This window comes from Schistocerca piceifrons, chromosome 2, assembly GCF_021461385.2.
Source record: "Schistocerca piceifrons isolate TAMUIC-IGC-003096 chromosome 2, iqSchPice1.1, whole genome shotgun sequence".
Classification (NCBI taxonomy): Eukaryota; Metazoa; Arthropoda; class Insecta; order Orthoptera; family Acrididae; genus Schistocerca; species Schistocerca piceifrons.
The window spans coordinates 315,328,235-315,355,881 of NC_060139.1; the positions used below are offsets into that span (position 1 = coordinate 315,328,235).

At 44.8% G+C, this 27,647-nt stretch overlaps 1 protein-coding gene across 1 annotated transcript in view; it reads left to right on the forward strand.

Annotated features, from left to right (window-relative positions):
• Positions 1 to 27,647, forward strand: part of LOC124775354 — a 217,834-nt gene that overhangs the window by 62,467 nt on the left and 127,720 nt on the right. The window contains exon 2 of the mRNA XM_047250185.1: positions 25,218 to 25,280. Within this exon, the coding sequence (XP_047106141.1) occupies positions 25,218 to 25,280 (63 nt within the window). The remainder of the gene's footprint in view (positions 1 to 25,217; positions 25,281 to 27,647) is intronic.

Consider the following 27,647-nt stretch of genomic DNA (forward strand, 5'->3'; position numbering starts at 1 on the left):
CTCGTCTCGCAGCGGTCCACACTGCAAATGGTTGTCATTCAGGCTTTTGACAGGTGGTGACGTTTATGCGATCGGACAGTGTATTTTTATAGGTTGACCATTACACAGAAGATTACCGCAACCAGCAAGTGTCTGGTTACTGTAATCTTCTGTGTGAGGGTCAACCTATATTTTGTACACAGCCACGGGCTCAAAATGTCAGTTTTTGGGAAAACAGCTGTGTATTTTCTCCCCATATCATCAGCGTAATATGGCTGGAAAGAATTACTGCTTAAATACCTCTGTAATTTATTTTGTTCTTCGCGATCCCTGCAGCAGCGACACGTAGAAGGCCATTGGACCTGTATGTTCCTAGAGTCTAGTTTTTGAAAATTTGTCAAGTACGCTTTCGCGAATAGTTGGCATCTGTCTTCAGGTGTCTGCCAGTTTAAGTTTGTCAACATTTCCGTGGGGTTCGTCCACGGGTCAGATAAACTTGTGACCATCGTTGTTGCCCTTCTTTGTTTGGTTCAATATCCACTGGAGGTCTTATCTGGAATGCACCCCACGCACTTGAACAATATTCTAGAATGAGTCTCACTATTGTTTAGGAAGCGTACAAGTAAGTTACTGTTCTCTGCAGCTGCCAGGCCGTAAGCTCAGCTATGATGGTGGGGCCTCATATAAGCAGTTGCAAAGTATCTTTTGTTCAGCATAGAATTTCTAGAATTCCTTGACTCTTAGTATTCACGCTGTTTTATTCTCCGAAAATTAGCAGAGAAATGTGGAAATTGGTATTTCTAAATATATAAAAGCTTTCACTAAAATATTTTTAAGGACTCATTCCCCTCCTCCCTCCATTCGTCCCACCTCCGTGCATCAGCGTCCGCATAGACGGTTGCCTGGTTGTTGGGTCGGCCTAAATATCTTGAATATCTTGTCTAGACGTCGGCGTCACGCAGAAACTATCCCGAAACCTCATGGAATACTCATTATACCCACAACAGTGATGTTATTATTCATAGTCCAGCTCGAATCTTTCCCTCTGCAGCAGTGTGTCCGCTGTTGTGGTACTTTCTAACAGATTAAGACTCTGTTCCACACAGGCAGCCGCGCAAATATCATTAACTAGCTAAAGACGAGCGGAAATCTGTGACAGGCTAGAATCGCGAGTCAGTGCCGCTCATGCTCTTGACGGATGCGGCCGGCCGATCTCACGCCTGCCGGTTTCCACTATCGGTCAGGGCCCGCCCGTCGGACCTATTCTCTCGTATCTGCCCAGAGGCCACTTGGCGTAAATGGGCGGATTTTCTACATCTACATCTACATTCATACTCCGCAAGCCACCTGACGGTGTGTGGCGGAGGGTACCTTGATTATCTCTATCGGTTCTCCTTTCTATTCCAGTGTCGTATTGTTCGTGGAAAGAAAGACTGTCGGTATGCCTCTGTGTGGGCTCTAATCTCTCTGATTTTATCCTCATGGTCTCTTCGCGAGATATACGTAGGAGGGAGCAATATACTGCTTGACTCCTCGGTGAAGGTATGTTCTCGAAACTTCAACAAAAGCCCGAACCGAGCTACTGAGCGTCTCTCTTGCAGAGTCTTCCACTGGAGTTTATCTATCATCTCCTAACGCTTCCGCGACTGCTAAACGATCCTGTAACTAAGCGCGCTGCTCTCCATTGGATCTTCTCTATCTCTTCTATCAACCCTATCTGGTACGGATCCCACACCGGTGAGCAGTATTCAAGCAGTGGGCGAACAAGTGTACTGTAACCTACTTCCTTTGTTTTCGCATTGCATTTCCTTAGGATTCTTCCAATGAATCTCAGTCTGGCTAATGCTTTACAGACGATTAATTTTATATGGTCATTCCATTTTAAATCACTCCTAGTGCATAATCCCAGATAATGTATGGAATTAACTGCTTCCAGTTGCTGACCTACTATATTGTAGCTAAATGATAAAGGATCTTTCTTTCTATGTATTCGCAACACATTACATTTGTCTACATTGAGAGTCAATTGCCATTCCCTGCACCATGCGTCAATTCGTTGCAGATCCTCCTGCATATCAGTACAATTTTCCATTATTACAACCTCTCGATATACCACAGCATAATCCGCAAAAAGCTTGAGTGAACCTCCGATGTTATCCACAAGATCATTTATATATATTGTGAAAAGCAACGGTCCTACGACACTCCCCTGCGGCACACCTGGAATCATTTTCGTCATTTATCCGCGGACCCAGGATTGCGAGGCATGCTCGACAGCTCAGAGGTCACAGGCGACGTACATCAGTAGTCGCGAATGTATCTCACCAAAAGTACGTTGCACAGCGTGACGTTTTCAGACATTATTTTATTATAGTATATTTTTGGATTTTACAGCGTCGATGGAAATTTAGTATGCATGATGGGAGGAAGAAAACTGTGGCAATCGCCGGTGATATGTATGCTAAGTGGTCACATATACCTCTAAAGAAATATCACACAAAATAGATCAAAAATTGATTGCCGAAAGGTAACATTACACAGATAGGGATCTGCTTCAGAAACGTGGCGTTCCTATGAGAATAGTGAAGGTTTGGTGAACTAGGAAGAGGGCATTATTGATCCTTTGGAAAGCACAGTAATTCGTAATGCCTGTAAAATAATGGACGTAATAAAGTTATAGATAATACAATACCGAACTTCATACAAGTTACTTTTATTTGGCACTCACTGTGATGTTGGTCTATACAATTCACTTCCCCCCCCCCCTTTTTTTTCCCTCTCGCGTCAGGTACATGTACCTTCTTGAGCTCTTTTCAGAAACTTGATTTCAAATTTTGTAGCTCGGATTTGAATGCACTTTGCTCCACAGACGGAGCACCGCCTAGCAATATTTCAACCATCCCTCCGTATGTGTTACGTTTTACATTCTTGTTCGTGTAATATCAAGTGTTAGTTTCTATATACAAGGTCTTTCGCTGTACAATTATACACGTTTCTGAATGTGGTTACTGCTCTGCTCCTTCATTATGCAAGTGGCGATAAAAAATTTTGTTAAACAGTCTGTAACTGCCTGCTGCACTTACTTGTCCGACAGGAATGGTCGACCCTTTAAAGCCTTTTTTCAGGGACCGAAGGCGTGATAACCGCATGGGGGAGAGATCAGCCCTACAAGGTGGGTCTCGTGTGTCTTCCACTTGACTTTACGTAACTTCTGCATTTCGACATTCACGATATAGGGACGTGCCTTATCAAGAAGCAGCGCGGAACTTGGCACATCGTTCCACAACGGTGATTTTCGAGAGATATGCTCCCATGGATGTCTAATGGCGTTTGTCCTTCGGAAATCAAGAAAAGAATAACAAAATGGTTCAAATGGCTCTGAGCACTATGGGACTTAACATCTTAGGTCATCAGTGCCCTATAACTTAGAACTACTTAAACCTAACTAACCTAAGGACATCACACACATCCATGCCCGAGGCAGGATTCGAACCTGCGACCGTAGCGGTAGCGCGGTTTCAGACTGAAGCGCCTAGAACCGCACGGCCACACAGGCCAGCAAAAGGATAACAGCACGTTGCTCCTGTCTGGGAACATTTGGTAATAACGCCTTCATAGTTCACGTTTCCACATTTATCGCAAGCACGTCGGAAACAAACGAACTGAACACTAAACTCTTGCCTAGATGTCGGTGCTTATACACCCACATCGGACGTTGCACGTACGCTGCAGCAGCGTCCTCAAACGGAGACTTTTTGATCGCCCGTTATACTTGCAGCAACTAAAACTTTTTGTCGACTGAAAACCACAGGAAAACTCAGTGGCTTTCTGAACGTGGCCCGCCGCAGAAATCGGCTCGCGTACGCCCAGCTGGGGCGGTGGAATCGCCGGTTCCGAGAACTGAAGGTAATGGAATGCAGGTCGCGCTTCCACTAACAGGCGAGGCCTGCTTATTTTGTAGAATCCATTGGAAATATTCGTGGCCGGTCGTTAGAATCAACTCGGTATGCCCAGCTATTGCCTGACAGTGCGCGCACACACAAATGTTTTTGCCATTCTAAAGAGAGTATGACGATATGTGTTAATCGCACATTTTCATTTCCCTCCACCTTTAGCCTTATGGGCGATCCAAAACATAATGTAACTACACTACTGGCCATTAAAATTGCTACACCACGAAGATGACGTGCTATAGACGTGAAACTTAACAGACAGGAAGAAGATGCTGTTATATGCAAATGATTAGCTTTTCAGAGCATCCACACAAGGTTGGCGCCGGTGGCGACACATACAACGTGCTGACATGAGGAAAGTTTCCAACCGATTTCTGATACACAAACAGCAGGTGACCGGCGTTGCCTGGTGAAACGTTGTTGTGATGCCTCGTGTAAGGAGGAGAAATGCGTACCATCACGTCTCCGACTTTGATAAAGGTCGGATTGTAGCCTATCACGATTGCGGTTTATCGTATCGCGACATTGTTGCTAGCGTTGGTCGAAATCCAATGACTGTTAGCAGAATATGGAATCGGTGGGTTCAGAAGGGTAATACGGAACGCCGTGCTGGATCCCAACGGCCTCGTATCACTAGCAGTCGAGATGACAGGCATCTTATCCGCATGGCTGTAACGGATCGTGCAGCCACGTCTCGATCCCTGAGTCAACAGATGAGGACGTTCGCAAGACAACAACCATCTGCACAAACAGTTCGACGACGTTTGCAGCAGCATGGACTATCAGCTCGGAGACCGTGGCTGCGGTTACCCTTGACGCTGCATCACAGACAGGAGCGCCTGCGATGGTGTACTCAACGACGAACCTGGGTGCACGAATGGCAAAAAGTCATTTTTTCGGATGAATCCAGGTTCTGTTTACAGCATCATGGTAGTCGTATCCGTGTGGCGACATCGCGTTGAACGCACACTGGAAGCGTGTATTCGTCATCGCCATACTGGCGTATCACCCGGCGTGATAGTATGGGGTGCCATCGGTTACACGTCTCTGTCACCTCTTGTTCGCATTGACGGCACTTTGAACAGTGGACGTTATATTTCAGATGTGTTACGACGCGTGGCTCTACCCTCCATTCGATCCTTGCGAGACCCTACATTTCAGCAGGATAATGCACGATCGCATGTTGCAGGTCCTGTACGGGCCTTTCTGGATACAGAAAATGCTCGACTGCTGCCCTGGCCAGCTCATTCTACAGATCTCAGCAATTGAAAACGTCTGGTCAATGGTGGCCGCGCAACTGGCTCGTCACAATACGCTAGTCACTACTCTTGATGAACTGTGGTACCGTGTTGAAGCTGCCTGGGCAGCTGTACCTGTACACGCCATCCAAGTTCTGTTTGACTCAATGCCTAGGCGTGTCAAGACCGTTATTACGGCCAGAGGTGGGTGTTCTGGGAACTGAATTCTCAGGAGCTATGCACCAAAATTGCGTGAAAATGTAATCACATGTCAGTTCTAGTATAATATATTTGCCCAATGAATACCCGTTTATCATCTGCGTTTCCTCTTGGTGTAGCAATTTTAATGGCCAGTAGTGTACTTCCTGTGAAATCGTTGTCTTCTTTTATTCGGCGATGAGCACCTGTAAGTTACCATTCCTTCTCGTCTTGTCAGCTACATTGCAAGGTCGAAAATCCTTTCCATACCGGAATCGGAGTCAGCACGCTTCGGGTCGATCGCCAGTACGTCATCCCGGTTCAACGTACTCGGATGGTATTTCCCCGCTCGCGTAGGACTTGGCGCTTGCGGTATATTTGCCACTAGACCCCTTCATCGATTCCTCTGCTTACTACCTATACATCACACCAACCGCATCGTGTGCTTAATAAACCGTTACGGAAATTCACAGTATCTTGATGTACGGATTGGCGTATGTGCTTGTCTGTGCGGAAGTACGGAACGAGCGTTTTTAAGAATACTTTTTCGTATTCGTTCTTGAATGACAGGGGAAAAAAGTACAACAGTTGCACTAGGTCGGTCATGGACCATCATGGAGAATATTTTTTGGCATTATCAGTCTTCTGACTGAACTGATGCAGTCCGCCACCATTTCCTATCCTGTTCAGATAACTTCTTCTCATAACAAGAAGGTGTGTAAGATGCAGCATGTATCTGTCACGTCAACGACACAGCACGAAAGTCGTAATGGTATGCTTTCCATCGGAAGATAACTCGATAAAAAAAATATAACTAGCTCATCTCACTGTGATTCAGCCTCTTTCATCGATAACTTTCACTTAGTGGAAGCTGTGGATGTTCTTATTTCTGTGAGGGAATACAGTAAGATTAGAGTTTGTGTCTTTGATGTCTAAGCCTCAGGGGCGGAGCGCAAGCACGTCTCGGCAGTCATAGGTGAAGGATACGGTTGTCATCCACTTTGAAGAAACATAGCCGGCCGGAGTGGCCGAGCGGTTCTAGGCGCGTCAGTCTGGAACCGCACGACCGCTACGGTCGCAGGTTCGAATCCTGCCTCGGGTTGGATGTGTGTGGTGTCCTTAGGTTAGTTAGGTTTAAGTAGTTCTAAGGAGGAGGAGGAGATTAGTGTTTAACGTCCCGTCGACAACGAGGTCATTAGAGACGGAGCGCAAGCTCGGGTGAGGGTAGGATGGGGAAGGAAATCGGCCGTGCCCTTTCAAAGGAACCATCCCGGCATTTGCCTGAAGCGATTTAGGGAAATCACGGAAAACCTAAATCAGGATGGCCGGAGACGGGATTGAACCGTCGTCCTCCCGAATGCGAGTCCAGTGTGCTAACCACTGCGCCACCTCGCTCGGTTAAGTAGTTCTAAGTTCTAGGGGACTGATGACCTCAGATGTTAAGTCCCATAGTGCTCAGAGCCATTTGAACCAATTTGAAGAACTATAAATGCATTTTGTTTTAGGATTTATGGATATCTCAGCTAACGTGAAAGATTGTTTAGTAGCATCTATTAAGAAGTACCGTACAGTTTCAGTACTGTCCACTCAGCTGAGCACACGATGAGGCGGTCGGCAAAGTTGTAGCTCTCAACGCGTAGTGATATTCGCTAGTATCAAAGCAGCCTGTTACCTGCGAAGTGAAGATTCAGAGCTCACCGCTTTCCCCTATTGAGATTCTGTCTCTGACATGCTGTTCGTGGTTCTGCGAATTGTTTATTTATGGACATGGCCGTCGATGTAAAACTGAAGCTGCTTGTAGCTGACATGATATGCCACATGACAAGCTTTATGCTTGTAGCATTCAAGAAAGCTACAGTTATTTCTAAACTACATGTATCATCATTAGATGCAGTTTCTGTTGACAGAGAAGAAAAGGAAATAAAGAAAATTTTAGAAGTAAACGGCGGATCTGCACCACACAACCGTTACTGACGGAACTGTAACCTGTCGCGGTGATCCTGTGGCCTTGAGAGACTGGATATGCTGAAGCTAGCGCTGGATAAAGCAATTTTCAAACAATACCGCTTGATACCGTTAACCATAGCACATTGTACCATGACGTACAGTGGTCTTTGTTTTTGGCCTCTTTTTCCACAGTTGCACGTACCCAAGTTGTATTGTTTAATTTCCTTCTTTAGCAACTGTAATATAAGTCTTATTAAGACCAGGCGCGTTTCGCTTTATTTTAAATCATCTTCAGCGGTCACTGTAACAATGTGGTTTCTTCTGTTGCAAATTTGTTTGTTTTGATCACTAACAATTCGCATACTTTAGTTTTTGCTATAACCAGTTTTTATTCTTTCCGTTACTCGCAGTTTCTTTGTTGTTTATTCCACTCTTCTCCGACTTCCACGTGTATGCGTTGAGAATTTCCATTTGCACACAGCAGTTTCACTGCACTTACCACATTTACACTTCTGTGCATTGTCCTCTCGTCATTTTTCGTGTTTTGTTTTGCTTTTGCGGGATGCGTTCTTGTTTTGTTGGTTTATGTAGTGGTAGACGGGTCGGCTATCGCTCTGTGATTGTGTTTTCCTCTAGGAAGAGAGACAGACAGACAGACGGACAGAGAAAGCATATGTGTGTGCGTTTGTGTTTTAAAGTTATTCTTTTTTTATTCTCTCTATTATTTAACGAACGTTTTATTAATGTGATTGAGTATTATTATTAATTAATTTTATTTATCGTTCAGTTTAGTGATTCCTTTTTACTGTTTGCTCCTTTTATTTAAATGAAGTCCTTTTAATTATGTTTGCGGTCGTTATGAGTCTATATTGCTTACTGTTCTTCGTAAGTTAAAGAATACGGTAATACCATATGCGTTTCGCAGCAGCAGATCTCATTGAGTAGTCTCCTTGCTGGAACTTCTCCACCTGAAATCGCTAAAGATAATTTATAGCTCTACGGAAATCGATCGGTACAGCCAAGTTCTATGCTGTGTCACGTGTATGGAATGTAGCGTCCAACTTTAGTTCGTGGAATTATTTAGGTCTTCGGAGAAATATTCTCGACGAATCCCAAAACCATGTAAAACTGCAGGTTCGCATCATCAAACCACACAACACTTCCGAACGACTTGCGTCTTTATAATCACCGAATATTTCTTTTGAAGTGATTAAGGGTTATGAATTCTACACACCTGATACTCCTTTTGTGCTTTTATATGTATTTATTTTCTTCAATACCATAAAACATAGATTACTGCCATAATGGCGGCTTCCAACGGTTTCCTCTCCATCCGACATAGAACATCTAGTGTGTGTGTGTGTGTGTGTGTGTGTGTGTGTGTGTGTCAGAGAGAGAGAGAGAGAGAAAACGCACCCCGCAATACCAATACAAAACACGCAAAATGACGAGAGGACAATGCACGAAAGCGTAAAAGTTCATTGAAATCGCTGTGTGCAAATGCAAATACTCAACATATACACGTGGAAGTCGAGGAAGAATGGAATAAACAACAAAACAACCGTGAGAAACGAAAAGAATAAAAACTGGTTGAAGTAAAAAGTAAACTACGCGAACTGTTAATGAGCAGAACAAACAAAAATGTAAGAGAAAAAACCATATTGTTACACTGACCACTGAAGATGCTTTCAAATAAAGCAAAACGCATGTGATCTTAACGAGACTTTTATTACAGTTGCTAAAGACGGCAATTAACCTATACAAATTGTGCCATGAGTTTGATGCACTAAATGTAACAACCGCTCCACCGTCTCAGGGTGTGAACCGAGGGAGTCCTTCCACTGTTTACCATTTGGTGTGATTCAGAGTCTTGGCTCCTAATACGCTGGAAAAGTCGGCCGAATAACTTATCAGGTGGTACTCATCCATGTAGATTTTTTTCAGCGCAGAGGGAAAAAACTAATTGGTTGTTTCCCTTAAAAAACCACCAGCCGTATCATGCGTGGAGTTTCCATTGCTGTCCATTGGTGGAAAAGAGAAAAAAAAATCAGTTAACGTAAAAGTGAAGTCATTTGCGTTTGTCGGTAAGACACCCCCATACATATCCAGAGTTGCGTTTTGTTTACTGTGCAATGGAATATAATAACGCGAATGAAACTATGCTACATCACAGTTCAAACCACACAAGTGACTGCAGATTAGGAAATGCTCCGACTGAAGTGTACTCAGATAGGCGTCAGATCACTTTGTTGATACTGTAGGACGAGTGCCAGTGCAGTGACTGTACTTGTATCTGCAAGCAAAAGTCTTTCAGTCCTCCCTGTGAACATGCATTCAGATTTCAGAAAGTATGCATCCATTTGTTGGACTTGTTCTTGTTTCGATAAGTCTTATCACCCCTGAAAATATTCGGTACTCTCCTGACAAATTGTATGAAACAGAGTAGGATATGGATCCATTGTCTGTAGTAAACGCGTGAAGGAAATTTATTGTTGTAACTATACAGTACATTTTATAAGAACGAGCCTGTGTGTTGAGCTGGGATTAAATCAAGGAAGAATTATTTGGGTTTAACGCCCCGTCGACGGCGAGATCATCAGTGGCGGAGGACAAGCTTGGACAGGATGAAGATAGCGAGGACGTCGCGATCACTCAACACCTGTCGCTGTACGCGGCGCTTATACACCCTACCAGACCTGGTAACAACACTAAACACGAACAACACTACCGCACTCTGGTGGCCTTTTTAATTTTCACAGAGAATTACAACTCCAAATCACTTACATATCCGCCCTCGGTGTGCACGTGTACGATATGATACTGACAGCCGGCCGTTGTGGCCGTGCGGTTCTAGGCGCTTCGGTCTGGAACCGCGTGATCGCTACGGTCGCAGGTTCGAATCCTGCCTCGGGCATGGATGTGTGTGATGTCCTTAGGTTAGTTAGGTTTAAGTAGTTCTAAGTTCTAGGGGACTGATGACCGCAGATGTTAAGTCCCATAGTGCTCAGAGCTATTTGAGACTTTGACACTGACACCCGAACATGTCTTCAGGATGCCTCACTCCTTTTGTCAAACAGTGTAACTTCCAACGTGACAGCAAGTGTATTCTGATGATGACGGATATAGGTAAGACATAAATGCACACTAGCAACAGTAAGAAAAGCATTTACCGCAAAGTGGGATTTATTAAGGCAGAATATAATTTAAATGTTTAGGATGTATTTTCAGACGGTATTTGTCTCTCGTAGCCTTATACGTAAGTGAAACGTGAACGATGAACAGTTCAAACAAGAAGAGAATTGAAGCTTTTGAAATGTGGTGCTATAGAAGAATGCTGAAGATTTGATGGGTATATTGTATTGCAGATGAGGAGATACTGAATCGAATACGGGGAAAAAATTATGGCTCAAGTTGACTAAAAGAAGGGACCTGTTGCCAGGAAACGTCGTGAAGTGTCATTTTGGTAATGGAGAGAAACGTGGGAATAAATATTGTAGAGGGAGACAAAGGCTTCGGTATAACACGCACAGCCGACCAATGTGGCCGAGTGGTTCTAGGCACTTCAGTCTGGAACCGCGCGACCGCTACGGTCGCAGGTTCGAATCCTGCCTCGGGCATGGATGTGTGTGATGTCCTTAGTTACTTAGGTTTAAGTAGTTCTAAGTTCTAGGGGACTGATGACCTCAGATGTTAAGTCCCATAGTGCTCAGAGCCATTCGAACCATATAACATGCACAGTCAGAAGGATGTAGGTGGCAGTAGTTATGCAGAGTTGAATGTGCTTGCGCGTGTATCAACGGCGATTTCTAATTTCTTATTGTGTTACCACTAGGATTTTTATAACATACTGTCCTCTGTGTATCCTGTGTGGATGCAAAATTTGTTTTATGTCGCAATCTGTTCTTTGTTAAGCCAATGTAACCTCGTACCAGGATACGACTTAAATTAATGTATACTCTGAATTGTGAAAAGAAACTTTAGTATAAAATTCCCAGTGGTGAGATGGCTATATGGCCACGTCCGAAAGATAAACAATTAAAAAAAGAAAAAATGCTTGCACAGCATAGACTGGCATAGACTGGCATAGACTGGCATCAAAGCAGTCTTCTGACTCAAGGCCGCAGTAACAACAAGACAACAACACGCTTACTAAGCGAGTACAAGTATTATTTATTTATGCGTCTACAATAAGCTGTACAGGAAAGTCTTCTTTGTTTGAGAATTTCTTTGTACTACTGTACTACGTAATGCCACACCATAATCATAACAACTCTACATAAACAACTATGAGTAAATAAACGTTGCACCTGAAAGAGTATACACATTTATGGCCACTGGAGATGCCTCTTATTAAACCAAAACTAAACGCGTATGATAAAACATGAAATTGTATGTATTCAGCTATACACAGACGCTAACCACAAAATCGTCAGTATATATTTACATATGCCTGTGAAGTCATGAATGACAACATTCATTATCGAGAAACCGTTGTGAACGAGGAACGCCGGGTTCTTGGGTCACGGGAAGCGGTACTCACTTCCGAAGTCTGTTTCATGTGATGCAACAGGTGGATTCGGCCACCGCTGTCATCATCAGGGAGGACACCGGGGTCAACGAGAACCAGGGGTCTTCAGTGTCTGCACGTAAATTCTGCCCCTTATCCGCTGTAACATCTAGTCTTGAGAATTTAAGGAACGGGTGTGGAAATGCGTTTCAGGATCGGAGAATAAGCACAATTATCGGTGGCTTATGTTGGTACAGTATACGACCAGCCGCTTTTTGAATTTGATACGTATTTATTGTGACGTTAATTAGTTTTCGAGCCTCTGCAGCCTCACCATCAGATGGAGGTGTTACACGAACATTATATCTTGGACCAAGTGCGGCTAGGCGCTAGAGTCGTGGCGCTGGCGAATATAACGGAAATGTTTACGAAAAGAAACGATTGTTTTTCATAGGATACTGACATTGCCGCTGTAATCTTGCACACGAGATGCATTAAATTACAGAATAAAATGGACGCAAGTGAGCATTACAAGCTACTGGTGTATCCAACTTTGAAAGTAGACAAGTAATATGAATAGAAAAGTTGTAAATAATCAAACAAATTGAGATTTTTTTAAAGTCATCAGTCTTCTGACTGGCTACCACCAATTCCTCTGCTGTGCTAACCATCTCATATCAGAATAGCACTTGCAACCTATGTCCTCAATTATTTGCTGGATGTATTCCAATCTTCGTTTTCCTCTATAGTTTTTGCCCACTACAGGTCCCTCTAGTACAGTGGAAGCTATTCCCTGATGTCTTAACAGATGTCCTACCATTCTGTCCCTTCTTCTTGTCAGTGTTTTCCATATATTTCTTTCCTCGCCGATTCTGCGGAGAACCTCATTCCTTACCTCATCAGTCTACCTGGTTTTCAACATTCATCTGCAGCACCACACCTCAGAGGCTTCGATTCTCTTCTGTTCCGGTTTCTCCACAATCCTTGTTTCACTACCACACAATTCTGTGCTCCAAACGTACATTCTCAGAAATTTCTTCCTCAAATTACGGGCGATATTTGATACTAGCTGACTTCTCTTGGAAAGGAGTGCTCCTTTTGCCAGTGCTAGCCTGCTTTTTATGTCCTCCTTGCTGCGTCGATCAGCGATTATTTTGCCACCTATGTAGCAGAATTACTTAACTCTTTCTATTTGTGATCCTAAATTCTGACGTTAGGTTTCTTGCTGTTCTCATTTCTGCTACTTCTCATTACTTTCGTCTTTCTTCGATTTACTCTCAATCCATTTTCTGTACTCATTAGATTTCATTCCATTCAACACATCCTGTAGATCTTTGTTTCCACTGAGGACAGTAAGGTCATCAGCGAATTTTACGATTAACACCATTTCACTCTGAGTTTTAAGCCAATTCCTGAAACTTTCTTTTGTTTTGCGTCATTGCTTCTTCGGTGTATGGACTGAACAACAGGGGCGAAAGATTACATCCCTGTCTTACATCCTTTTCAAACCGAGCACGTCGGTCTTGGTCTTCCGCTCTTATTGTTCCCTCTTCGTTCTTGTACAGACTGTATTTTACCCGTCCTTCCTTGTAGATTACCCCAATTTTTCTAAGAATTTCGAACATATTGCACTATTTTACATTGTCGAACTTTTTTTCCAGGTCGACAAAGCCTATGAACCCGTCTTAATTTTTCCTTCAGTTTTGCTTACATTATCAACCGCAACGGCAGAACTGCCTCTCTGGCGCCTTTACATTCTCTAAAGCCAAACTGATCGTCATCTAACACATTCTCAATTTTCTTTTCCATCTTCTGTATACTATTCTTGTCAGCGACTTGGATGCAGCTGATAGTGCGATAATTTTTGCACTTGTCGTCTCTTGCAATCTTCGGAATTGTGTGGATGATGTTTTTCGGAGAGTCTTATGGTATACCGCCAGTCTCATACATTCTACACGCCACTGTGAATAGGGGTTTTGTTGCTATTCCCCAATGATTTTAGAAATTCTAATGAAATGATATCTATCACTTCGGCCTTATTTGGTCCTACGTCGTTCAAAGCTCTTTCAAATTCTAATTCTAATAGTGGATCTCCATCTCTTTCCTGTTGACTCCTGTTTCTTCCTCTGCCACGTCTCCAGACAAGTCTTCCGCCTCGTAAGGCCTTCAATGTACTCTTTCCACCCATCCGCTCTCTGCTCTGCATTTAACAACGGAATTCCCACTGCTCTCGTAATGTTACCACCTTTGCTTTTAATTTCACAGAAGTTTCATTTCACTTTGCTATCTGCTGAAACTGTCCTTCCAACAATCATATATTTTTCGATTTCTTCACGTTTATCATTGCTTCCCCGCAATTGTTATTTATTTCGTTCCTACGTGACTTGTACTTATGTATTCCTGAATTTTCCTTAATATTTTTGTAATTCCTTCTTTCGTCGATCAGCTGAAGTATTTCTTCTGTTACCCATGGTTTCTTTGCTGTTAACCTTTCTTGTACCTATCTCCTCCTTTCCAGCTTCTGTGACTGCCTTTTTTAGAGATTCCCATTCCTCTTCAACAGAAACGCCTACTGAGCTATTCATTATCGCAGTATCTATAACCTGAGAGAACTTTAAGCGTGTCTCTTCATTCTTTAGTACTTCCCTATCTCACTTCCTTGCGCACTGATTCTCCCTGACTAGTATCTTAAACTTCAGCCTACTCTTAATCATTGCTAAAGTGTGATCTGAATGTACATCTGCTCCTGAGTACGCTGTACAATCCAGTATCTGATTTCGGAATCTCTGCCTTCCTATGATATAATCTGATATTTTCCAATATCTCCGGGCCTTTTCGAAGTACACCTCCTCCTCTTGTGATTCATGAACAGAGTTTTCGCTGTTATTAACTTAAATTTATTGCGGAACTCAATCAGTCTTCCTCTTTTCTCATTCCTACTATCAAGCCCATATTCTCCGTAATCCTCTCTTCTACTTGTTCCCCTACAGTCGCATTCCAGTCAACCATGACTATTAGATTTGCATCTCTCTTTACAAAGAGAGTTACTCGTTCAATGCCGGAGTGGCCGGGCGGTTCTGGGCGCTACAGTTTGGAACGGCGCGACCGCTACGGCCGCAGGTTCGAATTCTGCCTCGGGCATGGATGTGTGTGATCTCTTTAGGTTAGTTAGGTTTAAGTAGTTCTAAGTTCTAGGGGACTGATGACCTGAGAAGTTAAGTCCCATAGTGCTCAGAGCCATTTGAACCATTTTTGAACTCGTTCAATATCCTCGTCTAATTTATGTGCTTCTTCACCTTCAGCTTGCGACGAGGGCATTTATACCTGAACTGTTGTCGGTGTTGGTTTGCTGTCGATTTTCATGAGAAAACCCCTTCACTGAACTGTTCACAGTAACTCACTTTCTGCCCTACCTTTTTATTCACAACGAATCCTACTCCCCTTATACCATTTTCTACTGCTGTTGATATTGCCGGACCAGAAATCCTTACCTTCTTTCTATTTCACTTCACAGCCCCCCGCTACATCCAGATTGAGCAATGGCATTTTCCTTTTCAGGTTTTATAGCTTCTTTACCACGTTCAGACGTCTGACATTCCACGTCCCGACTCGCAGAACGTTATCTTTTCGTTAGTTAATAAATCTTTTTCTTATGGTCACATACCCCTAGGCAGTCCTCCCCGAAGATCCGAATGGGGTACTAGTCCGAAATCTTTTGCCATTGGAGAGATCATCATAACATTTTTTCAATTACAGGGCACATGTACTGTGCGTACGCCCTACTTGTCTTTAATTTGCCTTCTGCATCCTCATGTCACCGGTCACTGCTGATTCTTTCGCCTTTTAGGGGCAGTTTCCCACCCCATGGGCAAGAGAGTGCCCTGAATCTCTGTCCCCTTTGACAAGACCGTTGGCAGAAACAGGGTAACTTCTTATCTGGAAGTCATCGGCCACCATTGCTGTTGATTTTTATTTAAAATTTAAGCAGTGGCGAAGTTAGAACCCGCGACCCAGGAAGATTTGATTAATAGTCCAAGACGCTAACCCTGGACCACCGGTCTATTACAGTAGCTAAGTAGTTAATCTTCATTCCGAAACCGCGCGACAGCTACGGTCGCAGGTTCGAATCCTGCCTCGGGCATGGATGTGTGTGATGTCCTTAGGTTAGTTAGGTTTAAGTAGTTCTAAGTTGTAGAGGACTGATGACCTCAGGTGTTAAGTCCCATAGTGCTCAGAGCGATGTGAAGTAGTTAAACATTAAATGAATGACTGGAATGGATGACAATGCATCTAACGTCAATTGACCAACTAATTAAGATATGGAGTATATTTGTAGCATGAATCGGCCACATGTATTAACCTGTAGAAGTGTGTGTAATAATAATTCACTCTATTATGTTGATGACATGTACACTAGTTTTCGTAACGTAATACCTTTCACACTTTATATACACTATTAACAAAACAGATGATGGTAACTTTGCTTACAAAAAACCAGCCATCGAAAATAAAGTTTTTACAAATGCCATCTTGGCTGAGACGATGTCTTTCTTAAAGTTGAATATTTACAGATAGCCCCTTAATAATCAGCGTGAGCAAGTTAACCATTATTTTGAGCTCTAGGTCTAAGTATGTTTATTTCATTACGTGCATCTGCTTCACTGATAGGGATGCGAAGCATACGGTTCATAGTTGACCTGAAGAAAGCGATTTTTTATTGGTTCAGCTGACATGAGGTACTGTTAATGGCAACATCAGTGGTAATCGATTTTCCATATATCGGGAAGGTATGCTTACTATCTTGACTTGGAAGGTTGTAATTTGCTACCCACAATGGACGTAATGTATTAACCACAACTACGTTTATAATTTTTTGTCCAGCATCTTACAAAGTTAGAGACGGCATGCGTGGTTCCTACAACCACTACTGTTCTTCGCATCTCACTGACAACTCGATGAATATCGCAGTTACTCCAGTACTACGTGATGTCTCCTTTACATCCACAAACTGGTCATCTGCCGAAGGATTCGGCAGAGGCTGGGCACCGTTACAAAATAAGTGTTTCCTAGCCAGGAAAAAAAGGTTGCCCGATGACGTCTTATCTCACACCTTGTCTCCATAACTAATATGACGCATGTCCTACTGTCATACCACATGGTCAATGTGCCTCTATTTAAGCCAGTTGATGAAGCCACGACATTATAGAAGCACAACCTCCTAGTAATTTTGGAAATATTTCTAATGATTGTCTTTCGTCATGTCACGAAAATGACACTCCCTGAGGTGCAGTTCATGGAGTTATTTTTAGTCATCTCGAGCTTTCCAGAGTATTTCGTAACTCACTCTTCATTCTCAGCGTACCTTCAGAGCAATGAACATAACTACTGTCTTCTACTCTCTAAACTACTCTGGAAATGTAATTCATCCACGGAAGTTCTGGCTAGGAAAACACTTTTAAGACTTGATGGAACAGGGAGTGGATGGGCTGCCGATTCATAGTGCCCAAAGGGCACAACATTTCAGCGATCAGACTTCGCTGACGAATCGACCTACTGGGGGTGCATATCCGACTTGTATCCCGTCCCCCAACGATAATTTCTCTACGCTGTCCTCACCCAAGTGCTCACGTCAACGCGGCCATCGAGGCGAACTGTGCCGGCATCTGTGGCCAGCGATGCCTGGCGGGTCGTCCTGGTTGTTACAGCGCTGATCTAGTTACTACACTACTGGCCCTTAAAATTGCTACACCACGAGGATGACGTCCTCCAGACGCGAAATTTAACCGACAGAAAGAAGATACTGTGTTATGCAAATGATTAGCTTTTCAGAGCATTCACGCAAGGTTGGCGCCGGTGGCGACACCTACAAAGAGCTGACATGAGGAAAGTTTTCTCATACACAAACAGTTGACCGGCGTTGCCTGGTGAAACGTTGTTGTGTTGCCTCGTACAAGGAGGAGAAATGCATACCATCACGTTTCCGACTTTGATAAAGGTCGGATTGTAGCCTATCACGATTGCGATTTATCGTATCGCGACATTGCTGGTCGCGTTGGTCGAGATCCAGTGACTGTTAGCAGAATATGGAATCGGTGAGTTCAGGAGGGTAATACGAAACGCCGTGTCGGACCCCAACTGCCTAGTATCACTTGCAGTCGAGATGACAGGCATCTTATCCCCATGGCTGTAACGGATCGTGCAGCCACGTCTCGATCCCTGAGTCAACAGATGGGAACGTTTGCAAGACAACAACCATCTGCACGAACAGTTCGACGACGTATGCAGCAGCATGGACTACCAGCTCGGAGACCATGGCTGCGGTTACCCGTGACGCTGCATCACGGACAGGAGCGCCTGCGATGGTGTACTCAACGACGAACCTGGGTGCACGAATGGCAAAACATAATTTTTTTCGGATGAATCCAAGTTCTGTTTACAGAATCATGATGGTCGCATCCGTGTTTGGAGACATCGCGGTGAACGGACATTGGAAGCGTGTATTATTCATCGCCATACTGGCGTAATACCCGGCGTGATGGTACGGGGTGCCATTGGTTACACGTGTCGGTCACGTCTTCTTGGCATTGACGGCCCTTTGAACAGTGGAAGTTATATTTCAGATGTGTTACGACTCGTGGCTCTACCCTTCATTCGATCCCTGCGAAATCCTACATTTCAGCAGGATAATGCACGACCGCATGTTGCAGGTCCTGTACGGGCCTTTCTGGATACAGAAAATGTTCGACTGCTGCCTTGTCCAGCACATTCTCCAGATCTCTCACCAACTGAAAACGTCTGGTCAATGGTGGCCGCGCAACTGGCTCGTCACAATACGCCAGTCACTACTCTTGATGAACTGTGGTATCGTGTTGAAGCTGCATGGGCAGCTGTACCTGTACACGCCATCCATACTGTCTGACAGGCGTATCAAGGCCGTCAGCCGCCGGCCACAGATACCGACGTCTTTCGCAGCCGCGACGACATGCGCTATGGCTCGCTGAGCGCGTAGAGAACGGCTCTCGGGGAAGGGGATAGAAGTCGACCGTGCGTCCCAAGAGGTCAATTCTTCAGAGCAGCTGACGATGGCGACACGTCGGTTCGCCGAAATATTGTGCCGTTGGACTCTATGAAGCGGGAGCACACCAGTCGGCTGATCGATCAACAAATATGTCGGGAAAAACTGAAGAATCACACTTGTAAGACTTAGTCTCGAGTATTGTGGGATTAAAAGAAGAGGCGGATAATATGCAATACAGAGCACCAAGTTGCGTCACGAGATTTTTTATATAGTGCGCGAGCGTTTCAGAGGTGCCAAACGGACTTCAGTGGCATACGCTACAAGAGAGGTGTTTTGTGTCTCGGAGAGGTTTGCCGTTGAAATTCCGAGAGTGTACGCACAAACAAGAACCTGGCTATATATTAGTTTCTCCCATATGTCTCTGGCAAGACGACCACCTAGAGGAAATGAGATAAATTAGAGCTGGCACCAAGGTTTACCAAGTCATTCGTCACACGCATCGTTTCCGAATGGAACAGGGGAGGGGTAAGTAATAGTGGTATCAGAAGAACCCTCCGCCACGTACACTATGTGATCAAAAGTATCCGGACACCCCCAAAAACATACGTTTTTCATATTAGGTGCATTGTGCTGCCACCTACTGCCAGGTACTCCATATCAGCTACCTCACTAGTCATTAAACATCGTGAGAGAGCAGAATGGGGCGCTCCGCGGAAGTCACGGACTTCGAACATGGTCATGTGATTGGGTGCCACTTGTGACATACGTCTGTACATGAGATTTCCACACTCCTAAACATCCCTAGGTCCACTGTTTCCGATGTGATAATGAAGTGGAAACGTGAAGGGACACGTACAGCACAAAATCGTACAGGCCGACCTCGTCTGTTGATTGATAGAGACTGCCGACAGTTGAAGAGGGTCGCAATGTGTAATAGGCAGACAACTATCCAGGCCATCACACAGGAATTCCAAACTGCATCAGGATCCACTGCAAGTAGTATGACAGTTAGCAGGGAGGTGAGAAAACTTGGGTTTCATGGTCGAGCGGCTGCTCTTAAACCACACATCACACCGGGAAATGCCAAACAACGCCTCGCTTGGTGTAAGGAGTGTAAACATTTGAAGATTGAAGAGTGGAAAAACGTTGTGTGGAGTGACGAATCACGGTACACTATGTGGCGATCCGATGGGATGGTGGAGGTATGGCGAATGCCTTGTGAACGTTATCTGCCATCGTGCCTAGTGCCAACAGTAAAATTCGGAGGCGGTGGTGTTATGGTGTGGCAGTGTTTTTTCATGGAGGGGGCTTGCAGCCCTGATTGCTTTGCGTGGCACTATCACAGCACAGGCCTACATTGATGTTCTAAGCACCTTATTGCTTCCCACTATCGAAGAGCAATTCGGGGATGGCGATTGCATGTTTCAACACGATCGAACACCTGGCCTATAGCGTAGTGGTTAAACGATAATTACATCCCTGTAATGGACTGGCCTGCACAGAGTCCTGACCTGAATCCTAGAGAACATCTTTGGGATATTTTGGAAAGCCGACTACGTGCCAGGCCTCACCGACCGACATCGATACCTCTCCTCAGTGCAGCACTCCGTGAAGAATGGGCTGCCATTGCTCAAGAAAACTTCCAGCACCTGATTGAACGTATGCCTGTGAGAGTGGAACCTGTCATATTGAGTTCCAGAATTACTGATGGAGGGCGCCACGATCTTGTAAGTCATTTTCAGCCAGGTGTCCTGATACTTTTGATCACATAGTGTATCTTAAAGTTGTTTGTGAAGTGTAGATGTAGATACACAGTTAGAAATTAGAAAAATAGCAGGTTTTCGCCGCTAGGGACAAGTATGAGTGACTTTTTTTTGCCTGCCAAACGAGAATTTCTGCTCAAGGTGACTATGGGTTGTGGTTGTTACTGACTTGCTGGAGAAAAACCATTTTCACAACAATCTTTCACACTTCAGTTTCGATCCACATATATCTCCGCTATACAAATATATAATGATCTCACGCTAGACCTGTGGTAGGATTTCCGACGTTTTATTCGCCGCGCTTTTCATTGATAAACAATCATCCACTCAGCTAAACAACTGAGGGAATCCCTTAAATTATGATTAGTGATATTCCACAGTTCCACCATGAAGACACTCTAGTGGACGTGGAACAACATTAATGAGCGTGGGTGTGTGGTATATGACACAGAGTTCTTTTGGTAAGGTCGTTGAGGACACTGTATGCCTTTGCCTTCTGACGAACCGTAGATGATGTGTCAGATGTGAAAATGCTTCGTGTGAATGGTTGTTGTGAGTGCATGTGCAGTGTAGAATGGTGCCTGTGTTCTAATGGGTGAGTGTACCGAAACCCAGGGACAAACTTTCGAAGGGTGTCCAGGAATATTTTCGATGTGAGGACCACATGGTCTTCGGTGGCTCCTTACGTAGTAATAATGTAATTAGGATTGATTCGGTTTGTTACACAAATAGCTTTTGTTTCTGTGAAATACCACCACAACAGTGAAGAAGTCTGTACACCACAGCTTACAACACGAAACGCAGAGTAATTCACCAACTGTCAGAAGTAAAGGCACTGTGATGTGGCTGACAATGCTGCGGGAACAGATTAGCGTAGTGCCGTTGTGCTGGTCTTCTATTGCGTTCGGTGAACCCGCACACAGCGTGCAATCCAGCCATCTCTTCACCAGTAAATCTATCCATAATGTTGTGTATTAGTGTTAAAGTTCAACTAACGATGCTGGAAAAACAAACCACTGACAGAAGCGAGCAATAATGAACGCAGGCTTGAGGGCGAACAGTGCGTTACTGTTGTCTACAGCCAGTGCCGTGAGGCAATGGAGCAAGTTTGGCCCCAAACAAGAGTCACAGAGAAACTGTTGATATTTGAACTCTTGCCAGGTATTTTCGTTGCAATAACAATGCAAAAAGAAGAAGGGATAAGAAATAAAACAAAACGCAATTACTCTGTAACGAGCCACCGGAGAACAGTGTGTGTGTGTGTATGTTAGGGCTTACTGGCGCTGAATGTCGAGGTCATCAGCGCCCTGACACACATTAAAAGGAATGAATGTGGACAAACTTAGTAAAATGGAAGCATACACGAATAGAAAGCGGGAAAAGATGTAAAATGCTGTATAAGAAAATAAAACGCAAGGGAAACGAGAAAAGAGCGTCAAGGATGCCACTGGAAATTGTCACTGGCTGGCCACTTACGTAAAATATGGGCGAGCCAGTCACCCTGTGAACAAATTAAGACCCTTTCCCTAAAATCTTGGTATAAACATTGGACAAGTCACAGAACTTTAAAACTTTAGCGACATTCGTTTGAGTATTTCCTAAAAGAGATGACAGATCCCCGGCAAGTCAGCCGCAGCCCGCTGGTGAGAAAATAAAACGCAATCCAATTAAACGTTTCGCACAGTGACCTGGACGCCACAAGTACCACACATTGGAGGGTCCTCTCGCCGGAGCAGGAAGCCATGCGTCATAGGACTGTGGCCTATCCGAAGCCGAGTGAGCAGAACCTCGTCCCGTCTAGGTGGCTCGAAGGAAGTACACCACACACGCGGTGTGGGCTTGAATAAACGGAGCTTATTGTCAGTCATTTCCAGCCTCTCATCCTCCCACCGACGCATGGCTCGTGAACTCAACAGCGATGTGAGCGCGTGCAAGGGGATGGCACACTGAAATACTTGCGGATCGAAACACGCCTCCTTGGCTGAGATATCTGCCCTTTCGTTCCCAGCAATGCCGACGTGGCCTGGAACCCAGCAGAAAGCCACCTACTTCCCCAGTCGTTGGAGGAGGGCGTCCTGGATGGTCTGGACTATTTTATCTGCTGGATACAAACGTTCCAATGAGTGAAGGGCACTTAGTGAATCGGAACAGACAAGAAATTTAGGACGGGAAGAGCGTCTCATCTGCTCCAGTACCCGAAAGATCGCAGAAAACTCTGCATCAAAGACAGTAAACGCTTGAAACAGTCGGACCTTGAGGACACTATCCGGAAAAACAACAGAGCAAGCAACGGGATCCCCCTGTTTCGACCCATCCGTAACATGGGTCCCTCATACCAAAATACACAGAACAACCACCGAAAGTTTGTCGGTGGAGTTCTGGTTCACCATGTCGAATGAAAAAAAGGGATACGGTGAGACCTACTGCCGAGAAGTAAAGTGTTCGTTTACAATAACACACAGTGATAACATATACGCTGCTCTTCCCGAAGAGCATCTAGAGATCCATTTCTCCAGCTGACGAATGATCATTAAAATTTCACTTGCTCTTTTTTCTTTTGACACAGTGGAGAGGCTGTAACAAAACGGGGGTGGTCAACCTAAAACAAATGGTTTTGTTGGAATTGATTGTAACTACACGTATTGGCCAAATATGTAATCCCACGTGTAACATAGCAGAAAAAAAACAAAAAATTACTTTAATGTCCTCCTCAAAATACATGGAATTTTATTCATGTTCTTGCCCTGTGCTCTTACTCAAAAAATCACAACAGCTGGTCACCACTGAAAAAACAGAAGTAACAAAATTTCATTAATATTATTCGGTGGCTTTAAATTTAGTTGCTCATAGACACGTATGAGAAATATTGATCGAAAATGTTTTTCATGAATTCACAAATGAATTAATGTACGAAGGAAAATTGACTTGGTAAACACCAACAAGCTTTATTTGTTCATGAGACCCAGAAGATATTAGAGACAGGCTCGCAGGTAGATGCCATTTTCCTTGACTTCCGGAAGGCGTTCGATACAGTTCCGCACTGTCGCCTGATAAACAAATTAAGAGCCTACGGAATATCAGACCAGCTGTGTGGCAGGATTGAAGAGTTTTTAGCAAACAGAACAGAGCATGTTGTTATCAATGGAGAGACGTCTACCGACGTTAAAGTAACCTCTGGCATGCCACAGGGGAGTGAGGACCATTGCTTTTCACAATATGTATCAATGACCTAGTAGATAGTGTCGGAAGTTCCATGCGGCTTTTCGCGGATGATGCTGTAGTATACAGAGAAGTTGCAGCATTAGAAAATTGCAGCGAAATGCAGGAAGATCTGCAGCGGATAGGCACTTGGTGCAGGGAGTGGCAACTGACCCTTAACATACACAAATGTAATGTATTGCGAATTCATAGAAAGAAGGATCCTTTATTGTATGATTATATGATAGCGGAACAAACACTGGTAGCAGTTACTTCTGTAAAATATCTGGGAGTATGCGTACGAAACTATTTGAAGTGGAATGATCATATAAAATTAATTGTTGGTAAGGCGGGTGCCAGGTTGATATTCATTGGAAGAGTCCTTAGAAAATGTAGTCCATCAACAAAGGAAGTGGCTTACAAAACACTCGTTCGACCTATACTTGAGTATTGCTCATCAGTGTGGGTTGACAGAGGAGATAGAGAAGATCCAAAGAAGAGCGGCGCGTTTCGTCACTGGGTTATTTGGTAAGCGTGATAGCGTTACGGAGATGTTTAGCAAAGTCAAGTGGTAGACTCTGCAAGAGAGGCGTTCTGCATTGCGGTGAAGCTTGCTGTCCAGGTTTCGAGAGGGTGCGTTTCTGGATGAGGTATCGAATATATTGCTTCCCTCTACTTATACCTCCCGAGGAGATCACGAATGTAAAATTAGAGGGATTCGAGCGCGCACGGAGGCTTTCCGGCAGTCGTTCTTCCCGCGAACCATACGCGACTGGAACAGGAAAGGGAGGTAATGACAGTGGCACGTAAAGTGCCCTCCGCCACACACCGTTGGGTGGCTTGCGGAGTATCAATGTAGATGTAGATGTAGAAATGTTCAACAACAATCAAACACATGTTCGACAGTTGTCAAAGCTGAATATAGTGTCTGCTGCAGCTTTCATCCAAAAAGAACAGTTCACAGCTTATCAAACGCTAGCATGCGTAACTTGTCATGCCGGAAATGAATTTTACTCACTTAGAAATTGGAAATATTAATGGCTTACAAAATCGCAACCTGGAGTGTTTACAGTCTCGATTGAATGAGAGTGTGTGTGGTGTTACAGAAATTGCCATCGAATTGTAGGAACCAATTCTGAGAAACACAGCCTCGTCAATTGTGCGTCATTGTGTCCTCTCTCCTTGCCGTTCAGATACCAGTGACGATAATTTTTTTTCAGCAAGGGATTCGAGTTAGTTACCTCCGAGTAGCGTACCATCTCATTGCCCTGCATCAGTTGCAGAGGTAGCTCATTTACTTACACGTATTTCTAAACTTGGCTGTGCTTCATCTGTTGTATACTTTTATTGCATAGTTTCATAGCTGATCTGCCTGCCTTTATTTGCGACTCATTGCCACTTCCGTTATGTCCGCAGTGCTCAACTTCTTTCCGGTGCCCGTAGACGACGAGTGCCTCTCGGACGACGGACGCCGCTCAGGTGAGTCCACTGTTGCCGCCTCGTTGTCTTCGTAACGCCCATCACCATCGTCCTCATCATCATAATTGCCATTGTCATCGTCATCACTAATATCAGAGGAGTATTGCATTGCGACAGAAGCAAGGCAGCTGACGCTGACATCGATGAGACAGCGACTTTCCTCAGGCCGACCGCTGTGGTCGAGCGGTTCTAGGCGCTTTAGTCCGGAACCGCGCTGCTGCTACGGTCGCAGGTTCGAATCCTGCCTCGGGCATGGATGTGTGTGATGTCCTTAGGTTAGTTAGGTTTAAGTAGTTCTAAGTTCTAGTGGACTGATGACCTCAGATGTTAAAAGTCCCATAGTGCTTTAGAGCTACTTTCCTCGTGGCAGGGAAGCTGCTCTCAAGGAATCGACACGGGTTCGACCCATGCGAAACGCAACTTGCTTCGTTCGTACACGACATATTTCAAACGACATATACAGGTGAAGGAGCGGGTACTGTTTTCCTAGATTTCTGATAGGCGTTTGGCACTATTGCACATCGTCGTCTACTGACCAAGGTATAATCATACATAGTGTCTTCGAAAGCATATGCGATTGGATCGGCGAGTATTTGACTAACAGAATACAGTACGTCCTGCTCGCCAGTGAGTGTTCTACAGAAACGAGAGGAACGTCGGAACGTTGGAAGTGCAAATCCGTCGGCACACGGACCGTGCAACCGAACGTTGAGCGTTGAGCGCACCGAGTTTCTGACGTCACAGCGTGGAATATCACGTTCGGGAGTCTTTCCGAATATTTATTGGCGCCATATTGGCATTCATTTCAAGCCTATACGTATACATACCGTTTCTGGGCACCAGCAAAGAGAGAATCACTAGAAAACCCGTAGTTAACTGTGTGATTCGGTCCAATAAAATAATGAGAAACATCATATTCGTGGCAAAAGAATTATTGTAACTCGCTTATTATGAGAGGATGCTATTTGAAGGCAGCGACACACTGAATATCCACCCAAAACGCATTGTTCTTGGTATAATTTATTATAATTAAATTTCAATTAGTAACACATCTACGATTAAGGTGTTCAGCAACTCCTTACAAGCTATGATTGAGTGACAATGTGTTGTTGGTTTAGCGACGTGAGTAGCGTCACTGCTTCGTATGGCAGTGGTTCGCGACTCGACACTTCCAAATTTTTTTCCTAACATTTGCTTTTTTATTAGGTTCTGATACTTTATTATTAGTTTAATATAAGTATATATAATATTTGATGTCATGTTAATATAAGTTCACCTTTTCTAGAGGGGTGACTTTGTTCGATTGGCTTAAACTATACGACAGCTTGCGCTACTTGTATAAAGATACACTCCTGGAAATGGAAAAAAGAACACATTGACACCGGTGTGTCAGACCCACCATACTTGCTCCGGACACTGCGAGAAGGCTGTACAAGCAATGATCACACGCACGGCACAGCGGACACACCAGGAACCGCGGTGTTGGCCGTCGAATGGCGCTAGCTGCGCAGCATTTGTGCACCGCCGCCGTCAGTGTCAGCCAGTTTGCCGTGGCATACGGAGCTCCATCGCAGTCTTTAACACTGGTAGCATGCCGCGACAGCGTGGACGTGAACCATATGTGCAGTTGACGGACTTTGAGCGAGGGCGTATAGTGGGCATGCGGGAGGCCGGGTGGACGTACCGCCGAATTGCTCAACACGTGGGGCGTGAGGTCTCCACAGTACATCGATGTTGTCGCCAGTGGTCGGCGGAAGGTGCACGTGCCCGTCGACCTGGGAACGGACCGCAGCGACGCACGGATGAACGCCAAGACCGTAGGATCCTACGCAGTGCCGTAGGGGACCGCACCGCCACTTCCCAGCAAATTAGGGACACTGTTGCTCCTGGGATATCGGCGAGGACCATTCGCAACCGTCTCCATGAAGCTGGGCTACGGTCCCGCACACCGTTAGGCCGTCTTCCGCTCACGCCCCAACATCGTGCAGCCCGCCTCCAGTGGTGTCGCGACAGGCGTGAATGGAGGGACGAATGGAGACGTGTCGTCTTCAGCGATGAGAGTCGCTTCTGCCTTGGTGCCAATGATGGTCGTATGCGTGTTTGGCGCCGTGCAGGTGAGCGCCACAATCAGGACTGCATACGACCGAGGCACACAGGGCCAACACCCGGCATCATGGTGTGGGGAGCGATCTCCTACACTGGCCGTACACCACTGGTAATCGTCGAGGGGACACTGAATAATGCACGGTACATCCAAACCGTCATCGAACCCATCGTTCTACCATTCCTAGACCGGCAAGGGAACTTGCTGTTCCAACAGGACAATGCACGTCCGCATGTATCCTGTGCCACCCAACGTGCTCTAGA